This window comes from Mauremys mutica, chromosome 2 (genome assembly GCF_020497125.1).
Source record: "Mauremys mutica isolate MM-2020 ecotype Southern chromosome 2, ASM2049712v1, whole genome shotgun sequence".
Classification (NCBI taxonomy): domain Eukaryota; kingdom Metazoa; phylum Chordata; order Testudines; family Geoemydidae; genus Mauremys; species Mauremys mutica.
In genome coordinates this window covers 283,949,521-283,965,570 of record NC_059073.1, presented here as the reverse complement: position 1 = coordinate 283,965,570, position 16,050 = coordinate 283,949,521, and the positions used below count along the sequence as shown (strand labels likewise).

The 16,050-nt window shown below is 42.7% G+C and overlaps 1 protein-coding gene across 3 annotated transcripts in view; it reads left to right on the top strand.

Annotated features, from left to right (window-relative positions):
* Positions 1 to 16,050, top strand: part of OXSR1 (oxidative stress responsive kinase 1) — a 127,101-nt gene that overhangs the window by 52,772 nt on the left and 58,279 nt on the right. For all 3 annotated transcript variants that reach the window (XM_045006361.1, XM_045006359.1, XM_045006360.1), the window contains one exon: positions 9,325 to 9,466. In XM_045006361.1, the coding sequence (XP_044862296.1) occupies positions 9,325 to 9,466 (142 nt within the window). The remainder of the gene's footprint in view (positions 1 to 9,324; positions 9,467 to 16,050) is intronic.

The window sequence follows — 16,050 nt, the reverse complement described above, 5'->3', positions numbered from 1 at the left end:
TTTGCTACTAGTGTTACAAGTAGCAACTAACACTACTGTAACTGAAAGATTGGAGGAGAAAATTACTTTTCAGTTTTATTGTGTGCATTTGACAGCACTTCATATAGTCACTGTTCCCCTAGTACAGTCATTTTTCTGTCCTCCCCATCCCTCTTTGCTAAGTGAAAAATTCATGTATAAACACACAAATAGGAAAACGTGACTATTAAGCTATACAGATCGTAGTAACTGAAGCTATTTTATGCTTGTTTTTGAAAATTGATTAATGTAAAGCTTCCTGGGTGGGAGGTCTGAAATATTGTTTCTGTACTCACATTAACAAGGAAGGCTCCGTTTCCAGAGTTGCTTTCCCAGGGGAGTTTTCTTCCCTTTTTTCCACAGCACCTAGCATGGGCTTTTTAGTTGGAACAGTAGATGACTGACTCTACATAGCACACACTCTTGTTGCTTCCTTTATCAACAGCATCTCTCTCCACTGACCTGTTTTTCAGGTTGAAATTGATTTAACTTTAGCCTAATTCAGGCTCCTCCTTACTTTGGCCTGCCAAAAGACAAAGTATGAATGCAAGGACTGGGACTTCTTTTCTGATTTATGTCAGTGCAGATAAATCTCTTAGTCTTGGGGCACCAGTACTGCTGAAATCTGAAAGGAGCAGTAATGTAACTGCTGTAGAAATAGTCCTAAAGGGGAACAGTCTAAAACCTATTTAAGTGTTAGCATTCTCTTCTGATAATACACAGGCAACTGACTACACTGCTATGCTTTAATCTCTTCTGGGCAATTAGACCAACACTTTAGGCACCCAGTTTTGAAATGTAGTCACTTAAACAAGTGGCCTTGCTCTCAGAGTTGCTGTTGCCATTTAGTTCAGTGGAAGCTGCAGGTGCTCTGTACCTGTAACAAACCACTTTTTCTTAGGTACCTGCTTTAATCATTCAGACTTGAAATTCAGGCCTTTACGCACCAACATTGCTCCAAAGCAATCAGCAGTGTCTGATATTTCTAAAATGGGGCAGATTTGCATTTGGCCATTCTAACATATCCATGTCATGACTTTTAATTGTGCCTTTTCTAAGTTAGCTGCTGGCAGTTCTGCTCTGTGAATTGTGTAGCTTGCTCATTTGTTAAGATGGGGAGCCGTTATCCTTGTTCTCAGATCTTCTCTGATTTGCAAATCTGCTAGCTCCTTTAATGTGCTTTCAGTTAAGAACTGTCATTTGAAGCGTAACACAAAACACTTGTTCATCAAACAGCTGTCTGTGACCGCTTTACTGCAGAGAGCAGTTCTTACCATTCCACCCTATAGCGTGAGAAGCCTCCAATATGTTTTTAAATTGTGCAAGTCTTTGAGGTGTTGAAACTCTGCGAGCTGGTCATGCACTCTGAGCTTCTGTCACATTTCAGGAATTTAATCTATTTGGAAGAATCACTGATCTAACAACTTCCAAGGCTTCCTAATGACCAGCAATTTAATTAAGATCAATGGGCAAACATTCTTAAGAAATCTTTGTTTAATTTGAGTTACCCTGTAATCATGAATAGTGTCCTGCAGAATACTTCACAGAAGACAGTACGTCACCAAGGATTTATAATCAAATATGGTGTAATGCAACAAATGAGTCCAGTTAAGTAATGAATGAGTTACAGCAGTTGACATTTGGGCATGGGGTAGGAAAAGAATGAGGGTATCTGATAAGATCCATATGTTTGCTCAGTGTGAGGCTTGTTTGCATTTTGGTAGGTCCAATTTTAATATGTTAAATATAAAAGATCAAGTTAAAAAGAGAAGAGGGAAATTACAGAAAGCCCTAATATAATGCACTGTACCATCTGTCATCATTTTCATCACTTACACCCTTTTCCCTTCTGCTAGTCCTAATCTTGTTTTCTGTGCACCTACACCTCTCTGCAGATGGGCCACTGTCTGGAGAGAAAGGGCAAATGAAAGAAATCTCTTCCTTGAAATTGGCCATGACATCTTGTCTGTGGTGACATGGCTTACCCAATGACATGAATAAATTGTCAGATCCATGAACTTGGAACTTATTCAAATGTTTTCTTCTGTTCTCCATGTCACTTGTTCCTTTTCTCTTATCTGGACATTGTTTGGTGTGTGTCTAGTGTGTCGATCTCCCTGTTTTATTAATTCTGTCTCAGCTCTGTAAGGCCAAGCAGCTATCTATATTTCTGAGGTTTATTTCTCTCAGGTAGTCAGAGGCTGATCAGTCCAAGTAGATGTAATTCTTAGAGCTGATAATGGTGCTCTTTAAATTGTTCACTACTGCTAAGTGTGACTAGATAAGAATCCTCTCGGTTGAAGCCTGTTGGGCCCAATCCTGCAAAGCGCGCTGTGCTGCCAGACTCCTGCACCAAACCCCATGGAAAGATTGGGCCCTGAAGTTGAAAGGGGACAATATTTGATAACTTGTATTGAAGACTTTCTGATCCTATAAAAATCATGTATGTAACATCCATAATTTAACAGCAGCGTGTCTAGATCATGTGTGCCAAACCTCATACTAACCAACAGAAAGCAGTTCTTGTCTGTGCACTGCTGACCTCCGTCTGATGTCATGGCCAGAGTTTTTTTACACATACTTTGGGAAATTCAGAGTGAGTTTTCTTTTCAAGAACCTAACTTGTGTGTTGTGCATTTTTAATACTCTGTGAGGTTCAGTTACTGTAGTTTAGGTTGTGGAGTGCAATGTCTGGCTGATTTTATTGCTGTGGGAACTATACATTTCTTGCCTTTTGGGAGCATGTAAAGTTTCAGCCATAATGCTTCATATGTATCTTTAATCTTTTTTTAATTGTGCTTTGTTTTGTTCAGGTTTTTATACCATTATCACAATATCTGAGTATCTTCCACTGATACATTAAGCAGTGTGACTAATAACTATCACATGTAGTTCTCTTTTTTTCTTCCTTCCTCTTCTGAGGAGGAACGCTGCATGTGGATTTCTTAAATGTGTGCTTCATGGATGTGTTGGTGTTGGTGAGGTCAGAGAAATATGCCTTGCACTTGGGATGGAAGGTGGTGAAGTGAGATTTGTAGAGCAAGTCAGACTTTTTCACCGTCAGTGGATGAGCATCCAAGAGAGCACTGCACCCTATAGAATGCTGACAGACCTGCTAGGGACCTGGTGCACTGTTTTAGATTTCACATAGTTGTGTACTTGAAGGCTGTGCACTACACCAAGTTTAACTATTTGGTACATGGTGTTTGGAGGGAACAATGAGGAGGTTGGATTAGCCAGGAGTTGGGGAGGATTCATCTCAGATGGTGTGCACTGTCTCAATATGTAATAAGTATTGAACTGGCCTATGCAAGAATTAATAGAAAGCAATGCCTTGTGGAAGAATGTTTGTGTCAATTCATACATGCTAGGCACTGGTTCTTACTGAAGACCTAAGGCAAACTGTTTCTAAGTTTGGTGCTTAAAATTAGACATCTGAAACATCTGGCACTGGCCACTATCAGAAGACAGGGTACTGCCTAGATGGACCACTGGTCTGACCCAGTATGGCCGTTCTGATGTTCTCTGCAACTGACAAACTGGAATGATCTCTCTCCAGATGTGAGAGATCAGGTCAGTTTGTCAGTTGCAGAGAACATAAGAACGGCCATACTGCGTCAGACCAGTGGTCCATCTAGCCAGTACCCTATCTTCTGATAGTGACCAGTGCCAGATGTTTCAGAGGGAATGACCAGAACAGGGAAATTATCCCCTGTTGTGCAGTCACAGCATCTGGCAGTTGGAGGTTTACGGACACCCACAACATGAGTTTGTGTCCCAGACCATCTTGGCTAAGAGCCATTGATGGACCTATTCTCCATGAACTTACCTAATTCTTTTCTGAATCCAGCTGTACTTTTGGCCTTCACAACATCTCTTGACAATGAGACCCAGAGGTTGACTCTGCATTCTGTGAAGAACTGCCTCCTTTTTGTTTGTTTTAAGCCTGCTGCCTATTAACTTCTTCAGGTGAACCTTGGTTCTTGTTATGGGAAGGGGTAAATAACACTTCCGTATTCACTTTCTCCACACCATTCATGAATTCATAGACTTCTATCGTATCCCCTTCTCCCCCCCTTAGTTGTCTCTTGTCTAAGTTGAACAGTCCCAGAGCTAACCTCGGATGTTGGGACACCAATAAATCATTTGCTTTTCTTGTGCTGGACTTGACCTGTAATGGCTGTAGGCTGTATTATCTGCTGTGGGAAAAATCTATGTACCACAAAGGTTCTCTTGGAGATGTCTGCTATCATTAGAAAATATTGCAAACTCTGGTGCATTTGTATCTTTCAAAGCTAATTATGGAACATGCAAGTTTAAACAGAAAACCACTTAACTTTTAATTACAGTATAATTTGCACCATGGGATTGTACTTTACTAAATAGAGGTAATATAGTTGTTGATGGGTTGTGATTGGTGCTAAATGGTAGTGAAGGTTTTGAATTCAAGGGGAATAAACAGTAATTCTGAACATCTTATTGCAGTGCATAGTATCTTGTACCTACTTTCTGTATACTACTTTGCAGGCATTTGATGCACTGAAACACTCTCATTTGTTGGCATTTTTTCATATTACAGTTCCAAGTAAAACTATTTTAACAGCACGTCTCGTCTCTTTGTATTGGAAAACTATAGTCTTTGACTCTGACCCATTGGTGTTTCTTCATCAGAGCTTCCTCTCTACCCATGCTTAACATTTCAGTGAATTAAATTTAGACTCCAATTGCTGGGTGCCCCCTCCTGACTTTGTGCTGCTTTACGTGTTGTCCTGAACACTTGGAATAGCCTTTCGTTCAACATTTGCCAAAGTTCTTCTGTCTTCTTCAAAGAGCTTCTTACAACTCACCAGTTTTCTGAACCTTTAGAGCAGGTCTGCACAACATGTGCCCTCCGGGCCGCATGCGGTCCTCATGGGCTTACTGTGCGGCCCGCGGGCAAGCGGTGGGGTGGGACTGCTGGGTTCATCCCCTTCCTCACAGCCCTGCGCGCGCGCAACGTTCCAGCTGCCCTAACGGTCACAACCGCACATGTCTCCATCTCCCACTCCCCCGCCTGGCGTACAGCAGGTGCATCACTTCTGGGGCCTGCTGAGGCGGGAAGCGCTGGGCACGAGGCAGAGCCGGTAAGTGCCGAGCGAGGGGAGGGGCGCCTAGCCTGGGATTGAGCCGCAGCTCGGGGGGGAAGGGGGGACAACTTTGATGAAATAATTGAATGTGCCCATTTTATTTCACAGACTTTAGATATATGTAGCCCAGATAGGAAGATAGTACTCCATTGGTGACGGAGGATCTTTAAGGTAAAGGTAGGAAGGCCTCTGAATGTACAAGAATCTTATAAGTATTCATCAGTGACAGTGAGAAGTCTGTCTAAATCCTAAAGCAATAGTGGTCTTGGACTAATAAGTATACTGTAGTTGGCTCCAGTTGCTCAGGAATGGCTTTGGTCTGGATTTATCAGTTTCTTTCGTATGATCCTTTTATTTTAGTCACTCCATATCAAATTGGCTTAGAAATTTTACTTCTGACATATTAGCTAACTTCAGGCTGAATCTTATATGGGAATGCAGCTCAGTTTAGTTCTTTGTATCACCCAGTGTTGTCATATGTAGTTGAAATCAGGAGTCTGGAATCAGAGCTTAACTAGCAATTTTGTTGGTGCGTGAGGCAGAATAAATATAGCTCTTACACTGCTGTGGTGACAGTAGTAAAAGCATGTTTTTCTTTTAGTAAACTAAGTGGGGATGAGAGAGACAAGGTGGGGATGACTCAGGCAACACTTGGTTCAATAGGAAGGTGACATTTTCAGAGTTTAAATGCTTAAATTTCCCAGAGTCCCAAACCCTCCCATCCCCAAACATGCTATAAAAATTTCCAAGGGGGTTGAAATCGGCTGAAATTAAGCCCTAGGCATTTTAGTCACTTATCTGCTGCCTGCGACATTAAATATTGGTTGAGAGAGCTCTTTGTCTTTCTCCTTTGTTTTTTGTTTCTATAAAACACTTCCAAATTCCTCCATTGTTCTAAACATCCCCACCTGAAAGTGGAGTCTAAAAATACATTAGCAGACTTAAAATGACAAGCTGGCTTTGTACCAATTATACACTAATGGGTCTGTGTTGGCTGTAGCTATTCTATAAACAAAATTGCTGTTTTTCTGTGTTAAACATAAACTCTAACTTACCTAAACCTTTTTAATGGTCCAAGTCTGTGTGCATATACTCTGTATGCTCTTCTGCCCCTGTGCTTTCCAGAGCTGCTTGCAGAAGAAGGAAACCTTTTTTTGCAAAATCTTCTGGCAGAGTGGGGTGGTGGAAGGAAGATGAAGTGAGAACACAAACACAATATTCTTATTGGACTTCTTATTGCATTCGGTCCTCCACATAGAAGTGTATTTGAGGGGAAGACCAAGCAGTCCATGTGGAAGTTTTGTGCCTGATATGCTCACAAAACTATCTTCTAAAATAGAGATCATCAAGGCATATGCCCACATCAGGTATTTCCTAAATACAAACACTTTGTCCCATCAAACTTTAGAATCTACTACATAAATTACAGTAGTAGCACTGAGAGAACACACACAAGGCCACATTATGTTAAGTGCCATACAAAAATGTTCAAAAGAGACGTCCCTTGTCTTAAAGACCTCAGAATCTAAAAGCCAAAACTTCAGAGTCTAGCCCTGAAGAGGCGCACACTCTGATTTTTTGGTATGTGTTTTGTGACTTTTCTTTAGTAGAAACAAGTCACATTCAGTCATTCACTGTCACACAGTAAATGTTGCTCTCCCTGTAGAAAATGCAGGCATGTGTTTATAACTCAGGTTGTTACGGTAAGAGGGGACGTTTGGCTAAGAACAGACGTACCTTTAGACACGTTTGATACCGATTATAAAATGCATTTTACAGTCCTAGGAAGGTGGGGGTAAATTGAACATAGTTAAGAGACCTGATCTCTAGAACATTTAGGCAGTCAGTGCAGAGGCAGATCCTGAAAACTCTCTTGTTTTCAGTCTTCTGTTGTATTTGTTCCTTCCGTAGTCAAAAATTCCAACACCACAAGGGACCATTGTAATCATCTAGTCTGACCTCCTGTGTAACATGCCATAGAATTTCCTCAAAATAATTCTGTAAGACATGTTTTCTAATCCTTTAATCATTCTTGTGGCTCTACTCTGAACCCTCTCCTATTTATCGACATACTTCTTGAATTGTGGGCGCCAGAACTGGACACAGTAGTCCAGTAATGGTCACAGAGGTAAAATAATCTCTCTGCTCCTACCCAAGATTCTCTTGTTTATGCATCCAAGGATTGATTTAACCCTTTGACCTCAGTGTCACACTGGAAGCTCACATTCAGCTGATTATACACTCAGATTTGGCTTGTATGCACCTCCATCATGATGGAGGGGTGGCGGTGCCAAACCTGGACAGCACGGTGACCCTGTGCGCCAGACTGCAATGTCTGGAGTGGAGAGCTAAGCCCAGCTCCGTGTGACAGCAGCCACCATTGCAGGGTGAATGCAGGGAGTATTTGCTCTACAACCTTTCCCTCTGCCCCCAAGGCCTCCAACCCCCACTCCTCTTGTAGATAAAATGGATAAAACAAAATAATGCAAAATTAAAAAAAAAAAAGAAACAAAAAAACCCACCCTCCCCCTAAATTATATATATATATTTTTTTAAAAAACAATTTCATAGGGGTCTATAACAGCACAAGTGTGTGAGTGTGTAGTTTGTTTTTTTTAAATCTTTACCTGTGTGTTTTCCATAAGGTTCTGCTTTCTATCTGCTTAGAAATGTTAACTGGCACATTCTTGAAATTCATTATTAATCAAAATTCATATGACTAAGTCTTAATGTTTTTAATACATGCCAATTTTAAACCCTTCTGGGCTTTTCACTGTTCTTTAACAAGTCGAAACATGTTCTGTTTTCTTTTGTAATTTTAATCACAAGTTAGTCAGAATGAACTCTCTTATAACTAGCTAAACTGGTACCGAAATGTTCCTTATCTAAGTATACTACTCAAGGACTTAAAATAGAAAACCTGTGGTCCTAAGCTAATTCTTTCCAAAACCCATCACCATTGCTGACATTGTCTTGTTTTATGCCTGTATCACTAAAACTCCCTACAGTTGCATAAACAAGGGTTAAACAATACAAAACCGGATTGGAGATACTCAACCCCCAAACCGAGCTGCTAAACACAGTTTAGCTCATGAGAATAGAGACAGGCTATACACCGTGCCTTGAAGGTCAGGCTTTCTGGCCAATGGGAGTAGTAAATACCAAATATATGGCCTTCCAGTCCCCAGATGAAAATACAGAGAATGTTGGCACAAACACATCAGCAGGTCACAATGTTGAATGAGAAGAGGCAGTCTCTGAACTGATTCCCGATTTATTCCCAGGTGCAATTCAAAGAGCTGATTTGGTCTGTAAAGCGTGGTTTGTCATCCAGGATGATGTAATTCACACCCCTTCTGGAAGAGGAGCTGTGTTGATGCATCTCAGGAGGGATTTAAACTCTACTCCAATTCTGTACATAGTGAAGTAATTTGTTACCAAAATTTTAAATTCATATGTTCTCTCCATCTGTTAGAGATGCTCACCATTAAGTGTTAGGAATAGTACCAATGCTAGCAACTGTGTACCAAATGTGTCTTTGGAAACTGGAAAATAAAATTCTACCAAATTTTAGTTTGTACATAGTGGCAACTCCCTCCCCAATTCTTCATTTCCTCTCCCTGCTCTTAAGTTGAATCAGTGCCAAAACAGCTGCCTCCTCAACATCTGTGCTCCAGTATCTGTATCAACTGACAAACTATTCTTTTGTGATTTTAATCACAAGTTAGTCAGAATGAACTTTAACTCTTACTACTAGCTGACAAACTAGATGCCCTTTAAGCTGTAAGGCATTTACCTGGTATTGGACTTCTTGACAAACTTTTCAGTCAAGCTAGCGGTGTATGTTTTTGGATGTTTGTACTATTGAGGATCTGTAAGACCTTCCCCACCACTGACCAGATTAAAATGGGGGGTTAAACACTTTCAGTAAAACCACGAAGGAAGTGCAAGTAAAAGTCCTTTCACTGCATCCCGTTTGGAATGGAGAAGGTACCCTTTTATCTGTATTTTTATTTGGAAATAAACTGGATGCTACTGACTTTAACCCTAACCCCTCCACTTATTTTCCAGGCTTCCTTGATTTACCCACAAGATGACTGTGTAGATGGCATTTAATCACATGGAATAATTCCTTCCAGTTTAAGCTAAAGAACAAGTTTAACTTTTGTCTTCTCTCTAGGCTCTGTTTTGGATGTTATTAAACACATAGTGGCAAAAGGGGAACACAAGAATGGAGTCCTGGATGAACCTAGTATAGCCACAATCCTAAAGGAGGTGCTGGAGGGGCTGGACTACCTGCATAAAAATGGACAAATCCACAGGTACTTTTTTTGCTTTCCTGTAGTGCAAAGCTTTCCCAGTACTGTAGAAGTGCTTCTTGGCTTGCTCACACACAGTATATGTGGAAAATGTTTCTTCTGAGCGAGGCTTAAACCAGTTGTAATGCTCGCTATATGTAGGGCCTGGCAGAAATGAGGGAGTTGAAACAGTACAGTATGCCAAGGTAAAAACAATATTGAAAGGGGCTGCCATATACTTTGGCCTGAGGGGCAAGGCAAAAGAATATAGTATATTTGAATTACATGCACAACGCTATGTTAAAAGAACGTTATTAAGGTTGCAAAGTCAAGCTCTCAAAAGTTAGGAAATCTCCTTGTGCATATGCATTATGGTATGATATAGTTTTTAATTAAAGGATCACATATTGACTTTTCCACAGGACTCTACCTCATTCACTGCACAGGATGGACCTGCTGTGGGGATGAATCAGGGTTGTGTAGTAAAGGAGACTGTTGTCTGTTGAACCTCCTCCTCACTTGTTAAAGAAGTTCGAAGGTGTGTAGTGAACAAGGCAGGGGATTGCAGGAGGAAGAAGGATGGTTAACTCAGTCAAATGCTGCCCTGGAGGATTGGATTCTGTCCTTGCCTCTACCAGAGTTCCTGTTTGATGCTGGGCAAATCCAATTAAATCAAACGTTTTGTGGGTGGTCACAAAGTGTGTGTTTCTCATTTGCTGAGTATCCAACTTGAGACCAGGGGGTCTGGTTTGCAGAAGTGCTGAACACTCACAGCTGAAGTGAGTGGGAGTTGGGCTTGAATATATAAAGTGTAATATGCTAAGTACTCTGAAAAATCATGTGGTAGACATCTCAAATTGGGCACTTAAAATTAATGAATACCTTTGTCCCTAATCCCGCTGTGCCTGAGCTCCCTATCAGTCAACTGGGAATAATACCTACTCATCTCACATGGGTTTTGTGGATCTGATTAATGAATATTTGTGAATCGCTTGGATACTATGGCGTTGAGCACTATAGAAAAGACCATGAGGAAATTAATACTTCTGTCTTCAGAGCAGGGTTTGAATAATGTGCAGTGAACAAGACGTGGGGCCACACTCTGAACAATGAGATGAAAGCAAAATATTGAGTAGCTGTTCATTGGATGAGCACTGCCTATCCTCTGCACTGTTTAAGGCAGGTCCTGTGGAAAAAATAGTGTGTGATCATGTAAATAAATAGCTTTGGCATTTCCTAATTTTTGAGTGCGTAATTTTGCATCCTTAATGTGGCTCTCAGTTCCTAGATTATTTAAAAAAACAAACTGAGAATAAATAAACTATATGTTTATATAGCATCATATTGACACCCATGTGGGTCATCAGCTGCATATGAACTTTTAGATCCATTTCATGGACTTTTCCCATGTGAACTAATTGAATTAGTGATAGCAGTAGTAAGTTGTCTTCCTCTATGTGGATGAGCACAAGAGGAGGAGGAGATGCATTACTTTTCCAGTGGTTGTCAGCAAATATCTGTGAAAGTGAGGCGCGGTGAGATTCGGGAATCTCGAGTTTCATTTTAAGCTCTGGAAGGGAGTGTTCTCTAGTGGTCACAGACTCTTCTGTCCATTTCCTCCAACGTTAGCCTCTCTGCCCCATTCCCTGCAATCTGTCCCTGTCCTGTCATTTCCCTACCTCTGGTTTCTTGTCCCACTCCTTACGTATCTAATCCCGTTCCCGTCTCCTTGCCCAGCCACTCCTAGTTCCCTCTCCAGGCATAGGCGGGGAGTTATATGGGCCCGTGGTGCCTGGGCACCAGGAATATTCAAACACAAGTTTGAGGCCAGGTCTCTCCCTCGGCCTCGCCTTCCACTCAGGGAGCTCCCCCTGTGCCTCCCCTGGAGAATTTAAGACGGCCTGGGGCCCCCATTCACCACCGGCAGCGCAGCAGAGCTGAGCCAGCTTCCTACCTGTTCGCTCCACGTGGCTACTGGCCCCTCCCTGCGGCCCCTGGCCGGGGTGCGTCTGTGTCTACGTATGCTGCTCCCACCCCAAGTGCCCCTGCGGCCAATAGGAAGCTGCAGGGGCAGTGCCTGGGGGTAGCAGCATGCGGAGGCCCCCCAGCCTGCCCTGCCTAGGAGCCCCAGGTAAGTGCCGCACCCCCTGACTCCCTCCCAGAGCCTGCACCCCATCCCCCCGCACCCTCTCCCATCCCCAAACTCCCTCACAGAGCCTGCACCCCCACCCCCTGCCCCAGCCTGGAGCCTGCACCTCTCACGCCCTCCTGCACCCCAGACCCTTTCCCCCACCCAAACTCCCTCCCGGAGCCCAACCTCTCACCCCTTCTGCACTCAAACTCCCTCCCAAAGTCTGCACCCCTCCTGCACCCCAATCCTCTGCCCCAGCCCAGGGCCTGCACCCCAGACGTCCTCCTCCCACCCAAACTCCTCCCAGAGCCTTAGGCAGGTGGGGGGCAGAGTTGTGGGGGGCAGGCTCTGGGTGTTCTGAGCACCACCAAAATTTCTACAAACCTGCCGCTCCTGCCTCCAGGCTCGCTGTCCAACTCCCAGTCTTCTCCCCCTGACACCCAGTCTCCGTCTCCTTGTCCATCCCATCCCTGTTCTCCCCTCCTTGTCCAATCTCTCCCCACCTCCCCCAAGCTGGCTGTCATACACTGTCTTCCTCCCTGGACTCCTTGCCCCAATCTTTTTGCCCAGGCAGTCCCAGTTCCCCCCCCATACCCTTGTTGTAGGTCTCCTCCCCCCTACCCTGTTTCCCACACTGCCTCCTAGTCATATTTCACCCCTGCCCCCGTGTTCTCCCTCAGCTTCCAGTCCCAGCCTCCCCCTCTTCCCTCCCAGTCAGTTTTTCTCTGCTCTCCAGTCCCAGTCTCACCAGACTCCTTGTCCCAGTGTAATCCTTTCCCGCTCTCCTAGCCCGGCCTTTGTCCCCTCTGCATTCAAGTCAGACTGCTTCCTCCTCCATGCTGCTCGGGGGCTAGCATGGTGTCATTGAGAGTACGAAGAGAGACAGGCTCCCTGCTCTCAATTCTGGTGTCTGGCCCGACCCTGGCCTGGAGCAGCAATTACAGGGAAAGTCATCCTGAGCCCCTCGCCTTGGGCTGGAGCATGCTCAGTCATGCTGTGGGAATGGCACATGCACAGTTGGTAACATGTAGGAGCTTCAAGAAGATGGAGCTTGCTCAATGCAGATGGAATCTTCATAGTCATTAGCTGGTAGCAAGCTTTAGCACAATGGTTTTCAACCTGTGGTCCCCTGGAGGTCCACAGACTGTCTAAGATTTCCAAAGGGGTCCACACCTCCACTTGAAATTTTTTAGGGGTCTGCAAATGTAAAAAGTTTGAAAACCACTGCTCTAGCAAGTCTCTACTGTGCATGTACAAACTGACTTTCAGAGGTTTATAACTTGGCCGAATTAGGGCAGATTTTCACAGGAGTAGCAAAAGGCACATACCTAACACTAAGGCCATCCCCTGCTGAATTTCACATCCCTGCTCCAGAGGACAGAGGTGCTAGAGAATTTCAAAGAAAACGTCTCTAGAATTTAATATGGGCAAAATGGCATTTTTTCCCCTTAGACTCATTCTCAGAAGCAGCTGAACCATTTTGGCTAAAATTTTCCAAAACCTTCAGCCTGACATAGCATGGAAAACTTCAACCCAAATGGTTAGTGTGACAGAGTTTTATGAGCAACTAGAAACAGAGTCTGATATTAAGGATGCCCCTCGTTTCCTGTTAGGTACTGCTGCTCCAGATCCACCTATAATAAAAGGCTAGTTGTAACCTTTACAGTACAACTTCATATCAGATAGTGTCTTGTACAAAAGATTCCAGAAAGTTTTAAAACTGGGTAATTGTCTCCCTTCATCTAAGTGAAGGAGAAAAGAAAACCCTCTTACCTTTGTAATGAGAATCCCATATTAACTCTCTTCTTCTTGAATATGCTGGGCTTGGCTTACTTTGGGAACAGCAAGGAGGATGCTGAGTCAGTGTAGTCTGTAAGTAAAGAGAATGAAATTATCTTTAAGTTCTATTTTCAGTATGTATTTTCAACCTCATTCCAGCCATGAGGTGTCTGCTGGAGAACAATCTATATTGGGGAATGCATGGATTTGGGGAAGATACTGGTCTCCTGCTGCTTTGATATGCTCATACATATTACTCTTGTAGTGCTGGGATAATGTCATTTCTACTTCAGTTGGGTGACTAGTAGAGCTGGTCAAAAGAAGTTAATTTTTCTCAGGAAAATATTTAAAATATTCAGGTTTTCCAAAATCTCCATGAAAACTTTATGGCTTGATGAAAACCCGAAACTAAAAATGAGAGTTGAGATTTTGAAAGCTGTTTTTGATGTTTGAAAGTTTTTTTTGTCAAAAACTGAAAACATTTACCAACATTTTAGGTAAATAGCAAAAACACGCTCTACTGGGGATTTCAATAGATCTGTTTAGCTGGTGTTTTGAAGCTGGTAATTTTTCAGTATAATCTTATTGACACGCACAACTAATGTTGTCACTGCCTTTATTTAAAAGTAGGGTTTTTTGTAGGAATTACTTTTAATAGATTCATGAATTCTAAGGCCAGAAGGTACTATTACGATCTAGTTCTAGTTTGACCTACAGTTTAACACAAGTCATGGAACTTCCCCAAAACCATTCCTAGAACAGATCTTTTAGAAAAGCATCCAGTCTGCATTTAAAAATGATCATTTGGCCTTCGGTAAAATGCTCCAGCAGTTAATTACTCTCACCATTAAAAATGTATGCCTTGTTTCTGAATTTGCCTAGCTTCAGCTTCCAGCCATTGGATCATCTTTATACCTTTCTCTGCTAGATTGAAGAGCCCATTATTAAATATTTGTTCCCTGTGTAGGTATTTATAGACTGCAGTCAAGTCACCCGTTAACCTTCTTTTTAGCTTAACAAATAGATTGAGCTCCTTGAGTCTGTCACTATAAGGCAGGTTTTCTACTCCTTTAATCATTCTTTTGGCTGTTCTCTGAACCTTCTCCAATTTATTAATGTCCTTGAATTATGGGTGCCAGAACTGGACACAGTATTCCAGCAGCAATCGTACCAGTCCCAAACAGAAATACTCTGCATTAAAAAGAGATGATGGTCTCTTCATTTGACTTGTAATGAAATAGTATGAAAGTAACTATGGTAAAGATTCTTTGGGGCATTGCCTGGATATTTTTAGTGCAATTGACAGAAAACTGCTTTCCACAAAGCATTTGGCGCATGGAGCCAAACGTGCTGTATCCATTTTGGATCTAGTTACACCACAAATACCATTGTACTTTTCTAATCAGTTAGGTCAGTGTACCAAATTAAATACAGCAAACTTGGTTGCACTTTGTCATTGCTGCATCTTTGTCCAGAACCATGAGTCACAAGTACCGCACTCAGAATCTTGTTCGTGTCCGTGCATTCTGGGAAAATCTGGACAGCTATCTCGTAATGCCGCCGCAAGAGAATACACACACTGAAAGTAGAGTGATACCAGCAGCATGTGGGGCAAAGCAGTCTGGAAAGTTCTACTGTAGAGCTGGGTGGAAGGACGGCTGACCAATCCAATTACAAAGGCAAGGTTTTGGAGTGTGTCCCCTCTGCATTGTAAAGAAAGGATTTCATACTGGTTGCAGGAAAAAAGCAATGTGCCTGTGAGAAACAAAAGAACTAGGTGCGCCCCCCCCCCCATGAAATTAATAGACAGCAGGTTTAAAACAAACATAAGGAAGTATTTCTTCACACAACACAGAGTCAACCTGTGGAACTCCTTGCCAGAGGGTCTTGTTAAGGCCAAGATTATAACAGGGTTCAAAAAGGAACTAGACAAGTTTAGGAGGATAGGTCCATCAATGGCTATTGGGCAGGGTGGGCAGGGATGGTGTCCCTAGCCTGCTTACTAGAAGCTAGGAATGGGCAATATGGGATAGATCACTTGATTATTACCTGTTCTGTTAGTTCCCTCTGAAGTCCCTGGCATTGGCCACTGGTCTCGATGGACTTTTGGTCTGACCTATTATGGCCATTCATATGTTCTTATGAGGGAAGAAAGGTCTGCGGCTGCAGTTCTGACAGGAAGTGTTTAATGTAACTAACTTTGACTCACTTTTTGAGCTGACCAAAGATCTACTGATTCTGAAGGAAGTCCATCTGGTGATGACTGACCACCTGAATGATGCTTGTAACGTGGGGCTTTTGAGTGCAGGTATAAAGCAGGGTGAAATGAGGTCAGGGCTGTGGAGTACAAGCTTTCTGTTGGCTACTTGTGCTCTTATTTTTTAAATATCTAGCACAATGAAATGTTTGTTCAGTCAATTGCACAAATGTAGCTGGAACACTTGAGTCATATCACACCTAGCAGAAAATTGTCTGAATACAATTAGTCACAGTACGGTGGAATAAATGTAAGTAGCACATCTGGCCAACCTTGACACCAGGCCATTGGCAGAGCCACCCTAAAGGATGACTGTGGGAACTCTTGACCTAATCAGAGGGCAAACAGCTATTGCGTCAAAATCAGTAGAGACTGAATATATATAAAATACAGCTGATGTTGTACTTTTTAAATAAAGTGCCACCTTAAATGGGGAAATTA